Below are 19,885 nucleotides of genomic sequence, written 5' to 3' on the forward strand. Positions count from 1 at the left end.
ACTCCCCCTCTCTCCCCTCCACCCTCTCTCTCCCTCCTCCTCTCCTCTCCCCCTCCCCACTCCCTCCCTCTCTCTCCCTCCCCCTCTCTCTCTCCCCACTCCCCCTCTCTCCCCCTCCCCCTCTCTCCCCTCTCTCTCTCTCTCTCTCTCTCTCTCTCTCTCTCCCCACTCCCCCTCTCTCCCCCTCCCTCTCTCTCCCCACTCCCCCTCTCTCCCCCTCCCCCTCTCTCCCCTCCCTCTCTCCCCACTCCCCCTCTCTCCCCACTCCCCTCTCTCCCCCTCCCTCTCTCTCCCCCTCCCCCTCTCTCCCCACTCCCCCTCTCTCCCCACTCCCCCTCTCTCCCCTCCCTCTCTCTCCCCCTCCCTCTCTCTCCCCCTCCCTCTCTCTCCCCCTCTCTCTCCCCCTCCCCCTCTCTCCCCCTCCCTCTCTCTCCCCACTCCCCCTCTCTCCCCCTCCCCCTCTCTCCCCCTCCCCCTCTCTCCCCACTCCCCTCTCTCCCCACTCCCCCTCTCTCCCCCTCCCTCTCTCTCCCCTCCCCCTCTCTCCCCCTCCCTCCCTCTCTCTCTCTCTCTCTCCCCACTCCCTCTCTCCCCACTCCTCTCTCTCACTCCCTCTCTCTCTCTCCCTCTTTCCCCACTATCTCTCCCTCCCTCCCTCCACTCTCTCCCTGTGTGGGGAGAGGGAGTGGGGGGGGGGGGGGGAGAGAGAGAGAGGGAGGGGGAGAAGAAAGAGGGTAGAGAGTGAAGGGAGGGAGAAGCTGTACCTCCTCTCCCCTGCCTGCCTCACTCCCCCCCTCCTCTACCTCCTTCCCCCTCTCCCTCTCCTTCTCTCTCTACCCTCTCTCCCACTCCTCTCTCTCTCCCTCCCTCTCCCTCTCTCCCCGTCACGTGCCCCCTCTCTCCCCCCCCCCCCGTCATAAGGGGGGGGGGTGTCCCGTGTCCCGCCCGTGTTGCCCCTCTCTCTCCCCCCCCCCGTCACGAGGGGGGGGGGGGCGGGGGGTCCCGTGTCCCGCCCGCGTTGCCCCTCTCCCCTCTCTCTCTCCCCTCCGTCACCAGGGGGGGGGGGTGTCCGTGTCCCGCCCCTCTCTCTCCCCCCGTCACAAGGGGGGGGGGTGTCCCGTGTCCCGCCCCTCTCTCTCCCCCCCGTCACAAGGGGGGGGGTGTCCCGTGTCCCGCCCCTCTCTCTCCCCCCCCGTCACAAGGGGGGGGGGGTGTCCCGTGTCCCGCCCCTCTCTCTCCCCCCGTCACAAGGGGGGGGTGTCCCGTGTCCGGCCCCTCTCTCTCCCCCCCGTCACAAGGGGTGGGGGGGTGTCCCGTGTCCCGCCCCTCTCTCTACCCCCGTCACAAGGGGAGGAGGGGTCCCGTGTCCCGCCCCTCTATCTCCCCCCCCGTCACAAGGGGGGGGGGGTGTCCCGTGTCCCGCCCCTCTCTCTCCCCCCCCGTCACAAGGGGGGGGGTGTCCCGTGTCCCGCCCCTCTCTCTCTCCCCCGTCACAAGGGGGGGTGGGGTCCCGTGTCCCGCCCCTCTCTCTCCCCCCCGTCACAAGGGGGGGGGGTGTCCCGTGTCCCGCCCCTCTCTCTCCCCCCCGTCACAAGGGGGGGGGGGTGTCCCGTGTCCCGCCCCTCTCTCTCCCCCCCGTCACAAGGGGGGGTGGGGTCCCGTGTCCCGCCCCTCTCTCTCCCCCCCGTCACAAGGGGGGGGGGGTCCCGTGTCCCGCCCCTCTCTCTCCCCCCGTCACAAGGGGGGGGGGTCCCGTGTCCCGCCCGCGTTGCCCCTCCCCCTCATGCCCACCATGGGCTGCGGGGCGTCCAACAAGGCCTTGCCCATAGACTCCATCGGTGAGTGTGGCCACTCCCCCCCCTCACTCCCCCCCCTCACTCCCCCCCCTCACTCCCTCCCCTCACTCCCTCCCTCCCCCCCCTCACTCCCTCCCCCCCCTCACTCCCTCCCCTCACTCCCTCCCTCCCCCCCCTCACTCCCTCCCCCCCCTCACTCCCCCCCTCACTCCACTCACTCACTCCCCCCCTCACTCCCCCCCTCCCCTCACTCCCTCCCTCCCCTCACTCCCTCCTCCCCCCCCTCACTCCCTCCCCCCCCTCACTCCCTCCCTCCCCCCCCTCACTCCCCCCCTCCACTCACTCCCTCCCTCCCCTCACTCCCTCCCTCCCCCCCTCACTCCCTCCCCCCCCTCACTCCCCCCCTCACTCCACTCACTCACTCCCCCCCCTCACTCCCTCCCTCCCTCCCTCCCTCCCCTCACTCACTCCCTCCCCTCCCTCCCCCCCCTCACTCCCTCCCTCCCCTCACTCCCTCCCCTCCCTCCCCCCCCTCACTCCCTCCCTCCCTCCTCCCCCCCCTCACTCCCTCCTCCCCTCACTCCCTCCCCTCCCTCCCCTCCCTCCCTCCCCTCACTCTCCTCCCCCTCCATCACTCCCTCCCTCCCCCCCCTCACTCCCTCCCCTCCCCTCACTCCCTCCCTCCCCTCACTCACTCCCTCCCCTCACTCACTCCCTCCCTCACTCACTCCCCTCACTCTCCTCCCCCCTCCATCACTCCCTCCCCTCACTCCCTCCCCTCACTCCCTCCCTCCCCTCACTCCCTCCCCTCCCTCCCCTCACTCACTCCCTCCCCTCACTCCCTCCCCCCCCTCACTCTCCTCCCCCCCCCACTCTCCCTTCTCTTCCTGACCCCCTCACTCCCTCCTCCCCTCCCTCCCTCACTCTCCTTCCCCCCCTCACTCCCTCCCCTCACTCCCTCCTCTCCCCTCACTCCCTCCCCTCCCTCACTCTCCTTCCTCCCCTCACTCCCTCCTCTCACGTCTCCTCACTCTCTCCTCTCCCATCCACATTTCTCCCTACCTGTCTCACTACCTCCCCCCTCTCTCCCTGCCTGTGCCCCTCCCTTCTCCCTGTCCCTCTCTGTCTCACTCCCTCCTCTCCCCTACCTTCCTCTCCCTCCCCTCACTCTCCTCCTCCCCTCACTCCCTCCCCTCCTCCTCTCCCCTCACTTCTCTCCCTGCCCCCCTCCCTTGTCTCTCCACTCCCCTCCCTCCTCTCACCTCCACATTTCTCCCCTCCCTGTCCCTCTCCCCCCACCTGTCTCACTCCGTCACTTCCCCTCCCCTCACTCCCTCCGCTCCCCTTCTCTCCCTGTCCCTCCCCTCCTCTCCCCCTTCCATCCCTCCTCTCCCCTCCCTGTCCCTCTCCCCCCCCCCCCCCCCACCTGTCTCACTCCCTCCGGCACCTCCCTATCCCCCTCCTCCCCTCCCCTGTCCCTCTCTGCCTCACTCCCTCCGTCATTCTGTGAGAGGCGGAAGCAAGAATTGTCCTCTCACTCATCGAGACCCTCGTGCTCCCATCCCCATTACCCTGCAACTCCATCACAATCCTACTGACAAATCCACTCAATGACTGACTAGAGATGCAGCGCGGAAACAGGCCCTTCGGCCCACCGAGTCCGTGCCGACCAGCGATCCCCGCACACTAACACTATCCTACACACACACTAGGTAGTATAAGAAAATAACTGCAGATGCTGGTACAAATCGAAGGTACTTATTTCACAAAATGCTGGAGTAACTCAGTTCTCCTGAGATGCTGCCTGACCTGCTGAGAAACCCATTCCTTCTCTCCTGAGATGCTGCCTGACCTGCTGAGAAACCCATTCCCTCTCTCCTGAGATGCTGCCTGACCTGCTGAGAAAAAAACCCATTCCTTCTCTCCTGAGATGCTGCCTGACCTGCTGAGTTACTCCAGCATTTTGCGAATAAATACACACACTATAGGGACAATTTACAATTTGTACCGAATTCAATTAGCCCACAAACCTGTACGTCTTTGGAGGAAACCAGAGCACCTGGAGAAAACCCACGCGGGTCAAGGGGGAACGTACAAACTCCGTACAGACAGCACCCGTAGTCGAACCCGGGTCTCCGGCGCTGTGAGGCAGCAACTCTACCACTGCACCACTGTGCCGCTCAGCCTGGGATTGATCTTTCTCATCCTTCTAATTCCAGCGAATACAAGCTGAGCCAACCCATTCATAGGTTAGGTAAGGGGGAGGTGCAGCGAGACCTGGGTGTCCTTGTACACCAGTCACTGAAAGTTGGCGTGCCGGTACAGCAGGCAGTGAAGAAAGCTAATGGCATGTTGGCCTTCATAACAAGAGGATTTCAGTATAGGAGTAAAGAGGTTCTTCTGCAGTTGTATAGGGCCCTGGTAAGACCACATCTGGAGTACTGTGTACAGTTTTGGTCTAATTTAAGGAAGGACATCCTTGTAATTGAGGCAGTGCAGCGTAGGTTCACGAGATTGATCCCTGGGATGGCGGGACTGTCATATGAGGAAAGATTGAAAAGACTAGGCTTGTATTCACTGGAGTTTAGAAAGATGAGAGGGAATCTTATAGAAGCATGTAAAATTATAAAAGGACTGGACAAGCTAGATGCAGGAAAAATGTTCCCAATGTTGGGCGAGTCCAGAACCAGGAGCCACACAGTCTTAGAATAAAGGGGAGGCCATTTAAAACTGAGGTGAGAAAAAACTTTTTCACCCAGAAAGTTGTGAATGTGTGGAATTCTCTGCCACAGAGGGCAGTGGAAGCCAAATCACTGGATAGATTTAAGAGAGAGTCAGGTAGAGCTCTAGGGGCTAGTGGAATCAAGGGATATGGGGAGAAGGCAGGCACGGGTTATTGATTGGGGACGATCAGCCATGATCACAATGAATGGCGGTGCTGGCTCGAAGGGCCAAATGGCCTCCTCCTGCACCTATTTTCTATGTTTCTATTCTTTCATCATACGTCAGTCCCGCCATCCCGGGAATTAACCTGGTGAACGTACGCTGCACTCCCTCAATGGCAAGAAATTGGTGAAGTCCTCTATCACAAGTGTACCATAAATCTTTGTAATAATGGACCTCTTTATAACAGATTTCGGTGATATCAGACTGATTACTCTCTGGAGTTTAGAAGGATGAGGGGGGGGGATCTCATTGAAACGCACCGAATAGTGAGCGGCCTGGATAGAGTGGGTGTGGAGAGGATGTTTCCACTGGTGGGAGAGTCTAGGACCAGAGGGCACAGCCTCAGGATTAAAGGACGTTCCTTTAGGAAGGAGATGAGGAGGAATTTCTTAAGTCAGAGGGCGGTGAATCTGTGGGATTCTTTGCCACAGACGGCTGTGGAGGCCACAAGTCAGTGGATATATTTAAGGCACAGATAGATAGATTCTTGATCAGTGCGGGTGTCAGGGGTTATGGGGAGAAGGCAGGAGAATGGGGTTAGGAGGGAGAGATAGATCAGCCGTGATTAACAATAGACAATAGGTGCAGGAGGAGGCCATTCGGCCCTTCGAGCCAGCACCGCCATTCAATGTGATCATGGCTGATCATTCTCAATCAGTACCCCCGTTGAATGGCGGGGTGGACTTGATGGGCCGAATGGCCTAATTCTGCTCCTATCACTTGTGTACATGGCCTCTCGACGGCTGAGCAGGTCACCCCCGGCCACTTGCAGTCCGAGCCCACCTCCAACTCCACCTCCACGCTGATCCTCACCTGCATTCCGGCCCCTCGTGAGCCACGACCATCGACCGCTGATCCTCGCCTCTCCCCCGTGCCGACAGCAGGCAGGAGCCGCCAACTCACCTGGATTACAGGCCCCGTGCAGACCGAGAATCTGAAGAAGGGTCCCAACCTGAAATATCACCTGTCCACGTTCCCCACAGAGATGCTGCCCGACCCGCTGAGTTACTCCAGCACTTTGTACCCGTCCACGTTCTCCGGAGATGCTGCCTGACCCGCTGAGTTACTCCAGCACTTTGTACCCATCCACGTTCTCCACAGAGATGCTGCCTGACCCGCTGAGTTACTCCAGCACTTTGTACCAGTCCACGTTCTCCACAGAGATGCTGCCCGACCCGCTGAGTTACTCCAGCACTTTGTGTCCTTTTATGTATTAACCAGCATCTGCAGTTGTTTTTTTTTCTACTACTTAAATAATGATACCTTACTCATTTTCTAGTGGACAATTGGCATTAATGGACACCATTTCTTCCCCCTTAATGGATTGTTATAACTAGGGATTACTGTGCATGCTTTAAAGAGACCAGCGCAGTGGTGTGCAGCGGTAGAATTGCTGCCTCACAGTTCCAGTGACCCGGGTTCGATCCTGACCTCAGGAACTGTCTTGTGTGGATCGTCCAGAATCTGGTCCCCGTTCCTGCTTTCTCCCCATATCCCTTGATTCCGTCGGCCTTAAGAGCTACATCTAACTCTCTCTTGAAAGAGCTCTTAAGGATAGCGGAGTGAGGGGGTATGGGGAGAAGGCAGGAACGGGGTACTGATTGAGAGGGATCAGCCATGATCGCATTGAATGGCGGTGCTGGCTCGAAGGGCTGAATGGCCTACTCCTGCACCTATTGTCTATTGTCTATTGTCTATTGAATGCATCTTTGATGTAAGACATTATATACATGCTCCGATCTCCTCCCCTGGTCCCGGTGATGTACGATGTAGGTTAATTGGCCCTCTGTAAAACTGTCCCCTAGTGTGTAGGACATAGGACTTTAAGTGAACGGGTCGGTGTGGACTCGCTGGGCTGAAGGGCCTATCTCCAAGCTAAAACCAAACTCTCTTTTAGAGTGTTTTAGAGGGCGTGCAGCGTAGGTTCACTAGGTTAATTCCCGGAATGGCGGGACTGTCGTATGTTGAAAGGCTGGAGCAATTAGGCTTGTATACACTGGAATTTAGAAGGATGAGGGGGGACCTTATTGAAACGTATAAGATAATTAGGGGATTGGACACATTAGAGGCAGGAAACATGTTCCCAATGTTGGGGGAGTCCAGAACAAGGGGCCACAGTTTAAGAATAAGGGGTAGGCCATTTAGAACGGAGATGAGGAAGAACTTTTTCAGTCAGAGAGTGATGAAGGTGTGGAATTCTCTGCCTCAGAAGGCAGTGGAGGCCAGTTCGTTGGATGCTTTCAAGAGAGAGCTGGATAGAGCTCTTAAGGATAGCGGAGTGAGGGGGTATGGGGAGAAGGCAGGAACGGGGTACTGATTGAGAGAGATCAGCCATGATCGCATTGAATGGCGGTGCTGGCTCGAAGGGCTGAATGGCCTACTCCTGCACCTATTGTCTATTGTCTATTGAAACATAGAAACATAGAAAATAGGTGCAGGAGTAGGCCATTCGGCCCTTCGAGCCTGCACCGCCATTCAATATGATCATGGCTGATCATGGATTTTGGTGGTGAATCTGTGGGATTCACAACTCTCTGGGTGAAAAAGTTTTTTCTCACCTCAGTTTTAAATGACCTCCCCTTTATTCTGTGTGGCCCCTGGTTCTGGACTCCCCCAACATTGGGAACATGTTTCCCGCATCTAGCTTGTCCAGTCCTTTGTAATTGATTTTGGTTCTGTTCGTCTCTATAAGATCCCCTCTCATCCTTCTAAATTCCAGTGAACAAACAAGTCTTTCCAAACGTCCCATCTATTCTGACTTCTGTCTGACTGCTTTCAGTGAGGAAAAGTAACATCACGGGAGCCGGGCCATTCAACCTCCAGTTAGCGGAGGTGGTCCGGGCGATTGAGTCGGAGCTGGAGCCGGAGCCGGAGCAGGAACCGGAGACGGAGGGGAAGTCCGAACTGGACCAGCTGTCGGAGTCGGACATGCCGGCATCCTCGCTCGGCTCGGAGGAGGAAGACTTTCACCCTGTCCGCCCGTCCGACCTGCAGCCCTTGGCCGCCAGCCTCCACCCCAGCCGCGCACGCACCTGCAAGGTGATCAGGAAGATCAAGAAGAGGAAGGTCAAGAGGCCGCTCGACACCCAGGGGCCGGCCAGCGACGAGGCCGAGAGCGGGTGAGAGACAAGTGACGGGGGGGAGGGGGGGCAGGGAGGGGGGTCTGGGGGACTGGGAGCGGGGGAGTGGGGGGGAAGGGGGGAGGGGGACAGGGAGCGGGGGATGGGATGGGGAGGGAGGGAGGGAGTGGCAGGGAGCAGGGTTAGTGTAGGTTAGTATAGTTTTAGTATAGTTATAGCATATACTTTACTGTAGTAAATTTAGTGTAGTGTAGTTTAGTATAGAGTAGTGTAGTGTAGTCTAGTCTATAGTGTAGTGTAGTGTAGTGTTGTTTAGTCTATAGTGTAGTGTAATGTAGTGTAGTGTAGTGTAGTGTGTAGTGTGGTGTAGTGTAGTGTAGTGTGGTGTAGTGTGGTGTTGTTTAGTCTATAGTGTAGTGTAATGTAGTGTAGTGTAGTGTGTAGTGTGTAGTGTAGTGTGGTGTAGTGTAGTGTAGTGTGGTGTGGTGTAGTGTAGTATAGTGTAGTGTGTAGTGTGGTGTAGTGTAGTGTAGTGTAGTGTAGTGTAGTGTGGTGTAGTGTGCTGTAGTGTAGTGTGGTGTAGTGTAGTGTAGTGTAGTGTAGTGTGTAGTGTGGTGTAGTGTAGTGTAGTGTGGTGTAGTGTGGTGTAGTGTGGTGTAGTGTAGTGTGGTGTAGTGTAGTGTAATGTTGTTTAGTCTATAGTGTAGTGTAGTGTAGTGTAGTGTGTAGTGTGTAGTGTAGTGTAGTGTGTGGTGTGGTGTGTAGTGTAGTGTAGTGTAGTGTAGTGTAGTGTAGTGTGGTGTAGTGTAGTGTAGTGTAGTGTGGTGTGGTGTAGTGTAGTGTAGTGTAATGTTGTTTAGTCTATAGTGTAGTGTAGTGTAGTGTAGTGTAGTGTGTAGTGTGTAGTGTAGTGTAGTGTAGTGTAGTGTAGTGTAGTGTAGTGTGGTGTAGTGTAGTGTAGTGTAGTGTGGTGTGGTGTAGTGTAGTGTAGTGTAGTGTAGTGTAGTGTGGTGTAGTGTAGTGTAGTGTGGTGTAGTGTGGTATAGTGTGGTGTAGTGTAGTGTAGTGTAGTGTGGTGTAGTGTGGTGTAGTGTGGTGTAGTGTGGTGTAGTGTAGTGTAGTGTTGTTTAGTCTATAGTGTAGTGTAATGTAGTGTAGTGTAGTGTGTAGTGTGTAGTGTAGTGTAGTGTGGTGTGGTGTGTAGTGTAGTGTAGTGTAATGTAGTGTAGTGTAGTGTGTAGTGTGTAGTGTAGTGTAGTGTAGTGTGGTGTGGTGTGTAGTGTAGTGTAGTGTGGTGTAGTGTAGTGTAGTGTGTAGTGTAGTGTAGTGTGTAGTGTAGTGTAGTGTAGTGTAGTGTAGTGTGTAGTGTAGTGTGTAGTGTAGTGTAGTGTAGTGTGTAGTGTAGTGTAGTGTAGTGTGGTTTAGTGTAGTGTAGTGTAGTGTAGTGTAGTGTGTAGTGTAGTGTGTAGTGTAGTGTAGTGTGTAGTGTAGTGTAGTGTAGTGTGTAGTGTAGTGTAGTGTAGTGTGGTTTAGTGTAGTGTAGTGTAGTGTAGTGTAGTGTAGTGTAGTGTGTAGTGTAGTGTAAGTGTAAGTGTAGTGTAGTGTAGTGTGTAGTGTAGTGTAGTGTAGTGTAGTGTAGTGTAGTGTAAGTGTAGTGTAGTGTGTAGTGTAGTGTAGTGTAGTGTGGTGTAGTGTGTAGTGTAGTGTAGTGTAGTGTAGTGTGTAGTGTAGTGTAGTGTAGTGTAGTGTGTAGTGTAGTGTAGTGTAGTGTAGTGTGTAGTGTAGTGTAGTGTGATGTAGTGTAGTGTAGTGTAGTGTAGTGTAGTGTAGTGTAGTGTGTAGTGTAGTGTAGTGTGGTTTAGTGTAGTGTAGTGTAGTGTAGTGTGTAGTGTAGTGTAGTGTAGTGTAGTGTGTAGTGTAGTGTAAGTGTAAGTGTAGTGTAGTGTAGTGTAGTGTGTAGTGTAGTGTAGTGTAGTGTAGTGTAGTGTGTAGTGTAGTGTAAGTGTAGTGTAGTGTAGTGTGTAGTGTAGTGTAGTGTAGTGTGGTGTAGTGTGTAGTGTGGTGTAGTGTAGTGTGTAGTGTAGTGTAGTGTAGTGTAGTGTAGTGTAGTGTAGTGTGTAGTGTAGTGTAGTGTAGTGTAGTGTAGTGTGTAGTGTAGTGTAGTGTGATGTAGTGTAGTGTAGTGTAGTGTAGTGTAGTGTAGTGTAGTGTGTAGTGTAGTGTAGTGTAGTGTAGTGTAGTGTAGTGTAGTGTGTAGTGTAGTGTAGTGTAGTGTAGTGTAGTGTAGTGTAATGTAGTGTAGTGTAGTGTGTAGTGTGTAGTGTAGTGTAGTGTGGTGTGGTGTGTAGTGTAGTGTAGTGTAGTGTGGTGTAGTGTAGTGTAGTGTGTAGTGTAGTGTAGTGTGTAGTGTAGTGTAGTGTAGTGTGTAGTGTAGTGTAGTGTAGTGTGTAGTGTAGTGTGATGTAGTGTAGTGTGGTGTAGTGTAGTGTAGTGTAGTGTAGTGTAGTGTGTAGTGTAGTGTAGTGTAGTGTAGTGTGTAGTGTAGTGTGGTGTGTAGTGTAGTGTAGTGTATGTAGTGTAGTGTGTAGTGTGTAGTGTAGTGTAGTGTGGTGTGGTGTGTAGTGTAGTGTAGTGTAGTGTGGTGTAGTGTAGTGTAGTGTGTAGTGTAGTGTGTAGTGTAGTGTGTAGTGTAGTGTAGTGTAGTGTGTAGTGTAGTGTAGTGTAGTGTAGTGTGTAGTGTAGTGTGTAGTGTAGTGTAGTGTAGTGTAGTGTAGTGTGTAGTGTAGTGTGTAGTGTAGTGTAGTGTGTAGTGTAGTGTAGTGTGGTTTAGTGTAGTGTAGTGTAGTGTAGTGTGTAGTGTAGTGTGTAGTGTAGTGTGTAGTGTAGTGTAGTGTAGTGTGTAGTGTAGTGTAGTGTAGTGTGGTTTAGTGTAGTGTAGTGTAGTGTAGTGTGTAGTGTAGTGTAGTGTGATGTAGTGTAGTGTAGTGTGGTGTAGTGTAGTGTAGTGTAGTATAGTGTAGTGTGGTTTAGTGTAGTGTAGTGTAGTGTAGTGTAGTGTAGTGTAGTATAGTGTAGTGTGGTTTAGTGTAGTGTAGTGTAGTGTAGTGTAGTGTAGTATAGTGTAGTGTGGTTTAGTGTAGTGTGGTTTAGTGTAGTGTAGTGTAGTGTAGTGTAGTGTAGTGTAGTGTAGTATAGTGTAGTGTGGTTTAGTGTAGTGTGGTTTAGTGTAGTGTAGGGTAGTGTAGTGTAGTGTAGTGTAGTGTAGTGTAGTGTAGTGTTATATAGTTTAGTGTCATTTAGTATAGATAGTAGAGTTTTGTTTAGGTTTAGTATAGTATAAACAGTATAGTATAGTTTAGTATAGTATAGTCTAGTTTAGTATTAACCCTGCCATCCCCCCCCCCCCTTATTACTCCAGCCAGGGGTCTTCAGGTGAGGCCTCCACAAGACTATTCCTATGTCTGTCGCATTAATAAGTGTCTGTGGATCTGCTCGCTTTGACAGGGTGCAGAGTGTGGAGACTGGAGCGAGCAGAGAGAGATTAAATCCGGAAACAGGCAACAGCTGAGTGGACTCGGGGGGAAATGGAAGGAGAAGATACGCTGGACTGGAAGGCAAGGCAGGAACACGGGCCAAGGCTCTGACTTACGAGACTCCCTCTCATTGAATGGATATATTTTACAAGACCTCACTGACTGCGTCCTCATTTATCCAGTTGTTCTCGAGACCACGGTGGGGCGCGGCGGTAGAATCGCTGCCTCACAGCGCCGGAGAACCCGGGTTCTATCCCGACCACGGGCGCTGTCTGTCTGTACCACCTCCCGGTGACCTGCGTCCGAGATCTTCTAACGCTCTAAAGACGTGCAGGTTTGTAGGTTGATTGGCTTGGTGTGTGTGTGTAAATTGTCCCTAGTGTGTGTAGGGTGGTGTCCGTGTGCGGGGATCGCTGGTCGGCGTGGACCCGGTGGGCCGAAGGGCCTGTTTCAGCACTTTATCTCCAAACTAAACTACAGCACAGCATTCGTGTCGGCCTTTCGGCCCTTCAAGACTGTCCCTCCGATCGACATGATCGTGGCTGATCAGCCTCACTTCCCCCCAAGAGTCTTCCCACCCGGAGGGGGTGGAAATATCCCAAACCAGGGGGCATGGCGATCAGGCGAGGGAGCGTGTGGGGGGGAGAAAGGTTAATGGAGGGAGGCAGTGTCGTGGCAGACTTGCTGCCTCACAGCGCCGGAGACCCGGGTTCCATCCCGACCACGGGCGCTGTCCGTACGGAGTTTGTACGTTCTCCCCGTGACCTGCGTGGGTTTTCTCCGAGATCTCCGGTTCCCTCCCACACTCCAAAGACGTGCGGGTTTGTAGGTTAATTGACTTGGCAAATGTAAAAATTGTCCCCAGTGTGTGTAGGATAGTGTTAGTGTGCGGGGATCGCTGGTCGGTGCGGACCCAGTGGGCCGAAGGGCCTGTTTCTGCACTGTATCTCTAAATCTAAAAAAAAATCTAAATCTAAGATGTGCAGGCTTTTTTCCCCCCTTTTAAACAGAGGATGGTGAGTGCCTAATTAGTTTAGTTTATCGCCACATGTCTCTCGTGTGCCAACCAGCCAGCAGAAAGATGATACACGGTGCACAGATTACACATGAAAGCCCAGTAAAGACGGATTAAAGACAGTCCGAGGGTCTCCAATGAGGTAGATGGGACCGCTCTCTGGTTGGTGAGAGGACGGTTCAGTTGCCTGATAACAGCCGGGAAGAAACTATCCCTAATCTGGAGGTGTGCGTGTTCACACTTCTGTACCTCTTGCCCCGATGGGAGAGGGGAGAAGAGGGAGTGGCCGGGGGTGAGACTGGTCCTTGATTGTGCTGCTGGCCTTGCCGAGGCAGCGTGAGGTGTAGATGGAGTCGGTGGAAGGGAGGTTGGTTTGTGCGATGGTCTGGGCTGTGTCCACAACTCTCTGCGATTTCTCGCGGGTCTTGGATGGAGCTGTTCCCAAACCGTACTGTGACTTAACCCGGTAAAATGCTGTCTGTGGCGCATCTGTAGAAGTTGGTGAGAGTTGTTGGGGGCGTGCCGAACCTCCTGAGGAGGTAGAGGGGTCGGTGTGCTTGGTCGTGGCTTCAACGTGGCTGGTGTAGGACAAGTCGCTGGTGATATTTACTCCTAGAAACTTCAACCATCTCTGCTTTAGCCCCATCAAAGTATAGCTGTGAATGTGTACCCCTTCGCTTCCCGAATCGATTGTTATTTCCTTTGTCTCGCTGAGACATTGAGAGAAAGGTTGTAAGAAGGAACTGCAGATGATGGTTTACAACGAAGATGGACACAAAATGCTGGCGTAACTCAGCGGGTCAGGCAGCGTCTCTGGAGAAAAGGAACAGACGATCATTAAAATCTGACGAAGGGTCAATAGACAATAGACAATAGGTGCAGGAGGAGGCCATTGGGCCCTTCGAGCCAGCACCGCCATTCAATGTGATCATGGCTGATCATTCTCAATCAGTACCCCGTTCCTGCCTTCTCCCCATACCCCCTGACTCCGCTATCCTTAAGAGCTCTATCTAGCTCTCTCTTGAATGCATTCAGAGAATTGGCCTCCACTGCCTTCTGAGGCAGAGAATTCCACAGATTCACAACTCTCTGACTGAAAAAGGTTTTTCCTCATCTCAGTTCTAAATGGCCGACCCCTTATTCTTAAACTGTGGCCCCTGGTTCTGGACTCCCCCAACATTGGGAACATGTTTCCTGCCTCTAACGTGTCCAACCCCTTAATAATCTTATACGTTTCGATAAGATCTCCTCTCATCCTTCTAAATTCCAGTGTACACAAGCCTAGTCGCTCCAGCCTTTCAACATATGACAGTCCCGCCATTCCGGGAATTAACCTAGTAAACCTACGCTGCACGCCCTCAATAGCAAGAATATCCTTCCTCAAATTTGGAGACCAAAACTGCACACAGTACTCCAGGTGCGGTCTCACTAGGGCCCTGTACAACTGCACACAGTACTCCAGGTGCGGTCTCACTAGGGCCCTGTACAACTGCAGAAGGACCTCTTTGCTCCTATACTCAACTCCTCTTGTTATGAAGGCCAACATTCCATTGGCTTTCTTCACTGCCTGCTGTACCTGCATGCTTCCTTTCAGTGACTGATGCACTAGGACACCCAGATCTCATTGTACGTCCCCTTTTCCTAACTTGACACCATTCAGATCATAATCTGCCTTCCTATTCTTACCACCAAAGTGGTCTCGAACAGAAACGTCACCTGTTCCTTTTCCCTCCAGAGACGCTGCCTGACCCGCTGAGATACTCCAGCATTTCGTGTCTAGCTTGAAAAGTTGTAGGAAGGATCTGCAGCTGATGGTTTAGAACGAAGATGGACACAAAATGCTGGCGTAACTCAGCAGGACAGGCACGGTGGCGCAGCGGTAGAGTTGCTGCCTTACAGCGAATGCAGCGCCGGAGACTCGGGTTCGATCCTGACTACGGGCGCCGTCTGTACGGAGTTTGTACGTTCTCCCCGTGACCTGCGTGGGTTTTCTCCGAGATCTTCGGTTTCCTCCCACACTCCAAACACATGCAGGAATGTCGGTTAATTGGCTTGGTAAATGTAAAAATTGTCCCCAGTGGGTGTAGGATGGTGTTAGTGTGCGGGGATTGCTGGTCGGCGCTGGACCCGGTGGTCCTGTTTCCGCACTGTATCTCTAAGTGGGCAGCATCTCGGGAGAGAGAAGGAATGGGTGACATTTCGGGTCGAGACCGTTCTTCAGTCAGTCAAGGGAAGTGTTTTGAGAGGAAGGTTATTGTCTTGACACTGTGTGACAAGTTTCTCAATGTCAACGTGGAGGCAGATACGATAGCGATTATTAAGGGGCTCTCATGTAGGCACCTCACATCTGCAAGCGTTCCCCTTAAAGCTTTGCCCTCTGGTATTGGGACATGTTCACCCAGGGGCAAAAGGTTCTGATTGTCTACCCTACTTTAGTTTTAGTTTAGCTTATTGTCACGTGTACCGAGAGGTACAGTGAAAAGCTTTTGTTGCGTGCTAACCAGTCAGCGGAAAGACAGCACGTGATTACAATCGAGCCGTTTACAGCGTACAGATACATGATGAGGAAATGACGTTTAGTGCAAGGTAAATCCTGATCAAGGATAGTCCGAGGGTCACCAATGAGGTAGATGGTAGTTCAGCACTGCTCTCTGGTTGTGGTGGGACGGTTCAGTTGCCTGATAACAGCCGGGAAGAAACTGTCCCTGAATCTGGAGGTGTGCGTCTCCACACTTCTGTACCTCTTGCCCGATGGGAGAGGGGAGGAGAGGGAGTGGCCGGGATGTGACTCGTTCTTGATTCATGGAGTGATACAGCGTGGAAACAGGCCCTTCGGCCCAACTTGCCCGCACCGGCCAACATGTCCCATCTACACTAGTCCCACCTGCCCACACCGGCCAACATGTCCCATCTACACTAGTCCCACCTGCCCACACCGGCCAACATGTCCCATCTACACTAGTCCCACCTGCCCACGTTTGGCCCATATCCCTCCAAACCCGTCCTACCCATGTACCTGTCCAACTGTTTCTTAAACGTTGGGATAGTCCCAGCCTCAACTACCTCCTCCGGCAGCTCGTTCCACACACCCACCACCCTCTGTGTGATGATGCTAACTTTGGACCTGATGAGGAAAAGAAAAACTGGCAATAATCCAGCTTTGAAAGACAAGGTCCCAAGTACCTACAGCACAAGCTTTATTGGGGATGTGGGGCTAAACGCGGGAGGTAAAGTTAATACACATTGTACAGTACTCTTGTGATAATTTTGTTGTATGTAAAATACAAAAGTGCTTCAACATAGATGCTGACTTCCAAGCAGAGCGGAAAATAAAATTGCAATTGTTGACCCTTGGCGCAGTGTTCGGACTGACGTATGTTGAAAGACTGGAGCGACTAGGCTGCATCTCAGGAGAGAAGGAATGGGTGACGTTTCGGGTCGAGACCCTTCAGTCTGAAGAAGGGTCTCGACCCGAAACGTCAACCATTCCTTCTCTCCCGAGATGCTGCCTGACCCGCTGAGTTACTCCAGCATTTTATGAATAAATACCTTCGGAGCGACTAGGCTTGTATACACTGGAATTTAGAAGGATGAGAGGGGATCTTATCGAAACGTATAAGATTATTAAGGGGTTGGACACGTTAGAGGCAGGAAACATGTTCCCAATGTTGGGGGAGTCCAGAACCAGGGGCCACACAGTTTAAGAATAAGGGGTCGGCCATTTAGAACGGAGATGAGGAAAAACGTTTTCAGTCAGAGAGTTGTGAATCTGTGGAATTCTCTGCCTCAGAAGGCAGTGGAGGCCAATTCTCTGAATGCATTCAAGAGAGAGCTGGATAGAGCTCTTAAGGATAGCGGAGTCAGGGGGTATGGGGAGAAGGCAGGAACGGGGTACTGATTGTGAATGATCAGCCATGATCACATTGAATGGCGGTGCGTACAGGCTCGAAGGGCCGAATGGCCTCCTCCTGTGTGTGTGTGTGTCCGTCTGTGTGTGTCTGTGTGCCCGTCCGTGTGTGTGTGTGTGCCTGTGTGTGTGTCTGTCTTTGTGTCTGTGTGCCCGTCTGTGTGTGTGTGTCCGTCTGTGTCCCCGTCTGTGTGTCTGTCTCTGTGTGTGTGTGCCCGTCTGTGTGTGTGTCCCCGTCTGTGTGTGTGTGTCCGTCTGTGTCCCCGTCTGTGTGTGTGTGCCCGTCTGTGTCCCCGTCTGTGTGTGTGTGTCCGTCTGTGTCCCCGTCTGTGTGTGTGTGTGTGCCCGTCTGTGTGTGTGTGTGTGCCCGTCTGTGTGTGTGTCCCCGTCTGTGTGTGTGTGCCCGTCTGTGTGTGTGTCCCCGTCTGTGTGTGTGTCCCCGTCTGTGTGTGTGTGTCCGTCTGTGTCCCCGTCTGTGTGTGTGTGCCCGTCTGTGTCCCCGTCTGTGTGTGTGTCCCCGTCTGTGTGTGTGTGTCCGTCTGTGTCCCCGTCTGTGTGTGTGTGCCCGTCTGTGTCCCCGTCTGTGTGTGTGTGTCCGTCTGTGTCCCCGTCTGTGTGTGTGTCCCCGTCTGTGTGTGTGTGTCCGTCTGTGTCCCCGTCTGTGTGTGTGTGCCCGTCTGTGTCCCCGTCTGTGTGTGTGTCCCCGTCTGTGTGTGTGTGTCCGTCTGTGTCCCCGTCTGTGTGTGTGTGCCCGTCTGTGTCCCCGTCTGTGTGTGTGTGTCCGTCTGTGTCCCCGTCTGTGTGTGTGTGTGTGCCCGTCTGTGTGTGTGTGTGCGTGTCCCCGTCTGTGTGTGTGTCTGTCTTTGTGTGTGTGTCTGTCTTTGTGTGTGTCCCCGTCTGTGTGCCCGTCTGTGTGTGTGTGTGCGTGTCCCCGTCTGTGTGTGTGTCAGATGAAAGACCAGGGTGCACGGTGGCAGGACCCTCTGTTGTCTCACATCAAGCGATGCACTGTCTGTGTCTGGATAGTGTTCCGCACACAGACACTCACAGACGGACACACAGTCGCACACAGACAATTGGACACACACTCAGAGACACACAGACGGGGACACACACACACACACAGGGACACACACACACACACAGGGACACACACACAGAGAAGGACACACACACACAGACGGGGACACACACACTCACACACACGGGGACACACACAGACGGACACACACACAGACGGACACACAAACTCAAGGACGGACACACACACAAACAGGACACACACAGACGGACACACACAGACAAATGGACACACACAGACGGACACACACAGACAAATGGACACACACAGACGGACACACACAGACAAATGGACACACACAGACGGACACACACAGACAAATGGACACACACAGACGGACACACACAGACAGGGACAGACACACGCACAGACGGACACACACGCACACACAGATGGACACACACACAGATGGACACACACAGACAAATGGACACACACACTCACAGACAGACACACACAGAGACAGACACACACACATAGACGGGCACACACACACACACGGACACACAAACTCAAGGACGGACACACACAACGGACACACACACACACACAGACAGACTGACACACAGACGCACACACACTCTCACACAGGACACACACAAACGGACACACACAGACGGACACACACTCGGACACAGACACACATACGGACATACACACACACACAGACACAGACGGACACACACACAGACGGACACACACACACACACAGACAGACACACACACACAGACGGACACACACACACACACAGACAGACACACACACACAGACGGACACACACACACACACAGACGGACACAGACACAGACAGACACACACACACAGACGGACACACACACAGACACAGACGGACACACACACTCACACACAGACGGACAGACGGACACACACACAAACTCACGGACCGACACACACACAAACAGAAGGACACACACACAGACGGACACGCACAGACAAATGGACACACACCCACACAGACAGACTGACACACACAGACGCACACACACAGATGGACACACCCACACAGACGCACACACACACACATACACACACTTTAATGTGTTTATGCTCACAAGGACTGAATTATCTGCATTATCAACAGAACACAAGGGAGAGACAAGCTCTGGAACCTGGTTTAATAAGAATTAGTTACATTTTAAATTAGAAATAATTACATGTTGTTTTTAAATCAATTGATTCGAACTAAGGAAAAGTCTCCTTTGAAGCTTTAAAAACCCACATTTCCTTAAAGCAGAGGCTGGTGAAGTTTCTGATCCACGAGGTAAATCCTTCAGGAGATTCCACATTAATGCTCGGAGTCAGGAGTGGATGGGTGGGTCGGTGCGTGGGACTGGATGGTGTAACTCTCCTCTCTCAGCGCTGCCCAGTCTGCTCTCTCTCTCTCTCTCTCTCTCTGCTCCACTGGAGTGAGGTGGTCGGTCAGAATGCTTCCCCTCCCGAAGAACCCAGAATAACTTACCAGATGAAGGTTGGCGCCGGAAGGCACAGAGAGGAGAGGGAGCAACATCTTAGGGAGGGGGGGACCTTCACATTGCAGGGATAGAGCCCGCCTGACACGGAGAAGCTCGGAACAAGGACGCTGGCTTACACCGAAGACAGACACGCACACAATGCTGGAGTAACTCAGCGGGACGGGCAGCATCTCTGGAGAGACGGAATGGGGGACGCTTCGGGTCGAGACCTTTCTTAAGGACAAAGACAGAGGACGTTTCTAGTCAAGACCTTTCTTAAGGACAAAGACTGGGGAAGAGGACGTTTCTAGTCGAGACCCTTCTCAAGGACAAAGACAGGAGACGAGGACGTTTCTGGTCGAGACCCTTCTCAAGGACAAAGACAGGGGAAGAGGACATTTCTAGTCGAGACCTTTCTCAAGGACAAAGACAGAGGACGTTTCTGGTCAAGACCCTTCTCAAGGACAAAGACTGGGGATGAGGACGTTTCTAGTCCTTTCTTAAGGACAAAGACAGAGGACGTTTCTAGTCGAGACCTTTCTTAAGGACAAAGACAGAGGACGTTTCTAGTCAAGACCTTTCTTAAGGACAAAGACAGGGGAAGAGGACGTTTCTAGTCGAGACCTTTCTTCAGTTTGGTTTAGAGATACAATACGGAAATACTGTATCTCTGAACTAAAGATACAATCCCTTCGGCCCACCCTGCACACTAAAGCCATCCTACACACACACTAGGGACAATATTAAGCCAAGCCAATTATAGCCTACAAACCCGCACGTCTTTGGAGTGTGGGAGGGAAACCGGAGCACCCGGAGAAAACCCACGCGGGTCACGGGGAGAACGTACAAACTCCGTACAGACAGCGCCTGCGGTTGGGATGGAACCCGGGTCTCTGTGAGGCAGCAACTCTACACGCTGGGCCATCCCTGTGTGTGTGTTTGTGGAGTCTGGGAAACAGAGAGGGGGCTGAGAGAGAGAGTTGAGGGGAATTTGTGGGGGCGGGAGGGTAAATTTGTGTGGGGTGGAGATTGGAATAAACCTGTAGGGGAAAAA

The 19,885-nt window shown here is 53.0% G+C and overlaps 1 protein-coding gene across 1 annotated transcript; it reads left to right on the plus strand.

Moving 5' to 3' along the window:
* Nucleotides 1-1,744: 1,744 nt before the first annotated feature.
* LOC144609648 (uncharacterized) lies at nucleotides 1,745-11,924 on the plus strand. Its single transcript, XM_078428149.1, has 3 exons — nucleotides 1,745-1,838; nucleotides 7,522-7,861; nucleotides 11,327-11,924. The coding sequence occupies exons 1-3, from the start codon at nucleotides 1,784-1,786 to the stop codon at nucleotides 11,388-11,390; spliced, it is 459 nt and encodes a 152-aa protein (XP_078284275.1). The 5' UTR covers nucleotides 1,745-1,783; the 3' UTR covers nucleotides 11,391-11,924.
* The last annotated feature ends 7,961 nt before the right edge of the window (nucleotides 11,925-19,885 follow it).

This window comes from Rhinoraja longicauda, chromosome 34 (assembly GCF_053455715.1).
Source record: "Rhinoraja longicauda isolate Sanriku21f chromosome 34, sRhiLon1.1, whole genome shotgun sequence".
NCBI classification, from domain to species: domain Eukaryota; kingdom Metazoa; phylum Chordata; class Chondrichthyes; order Rajiformes; family Arhynchobatidae; genus Rhinoraja; species Rhinoraja longicauda.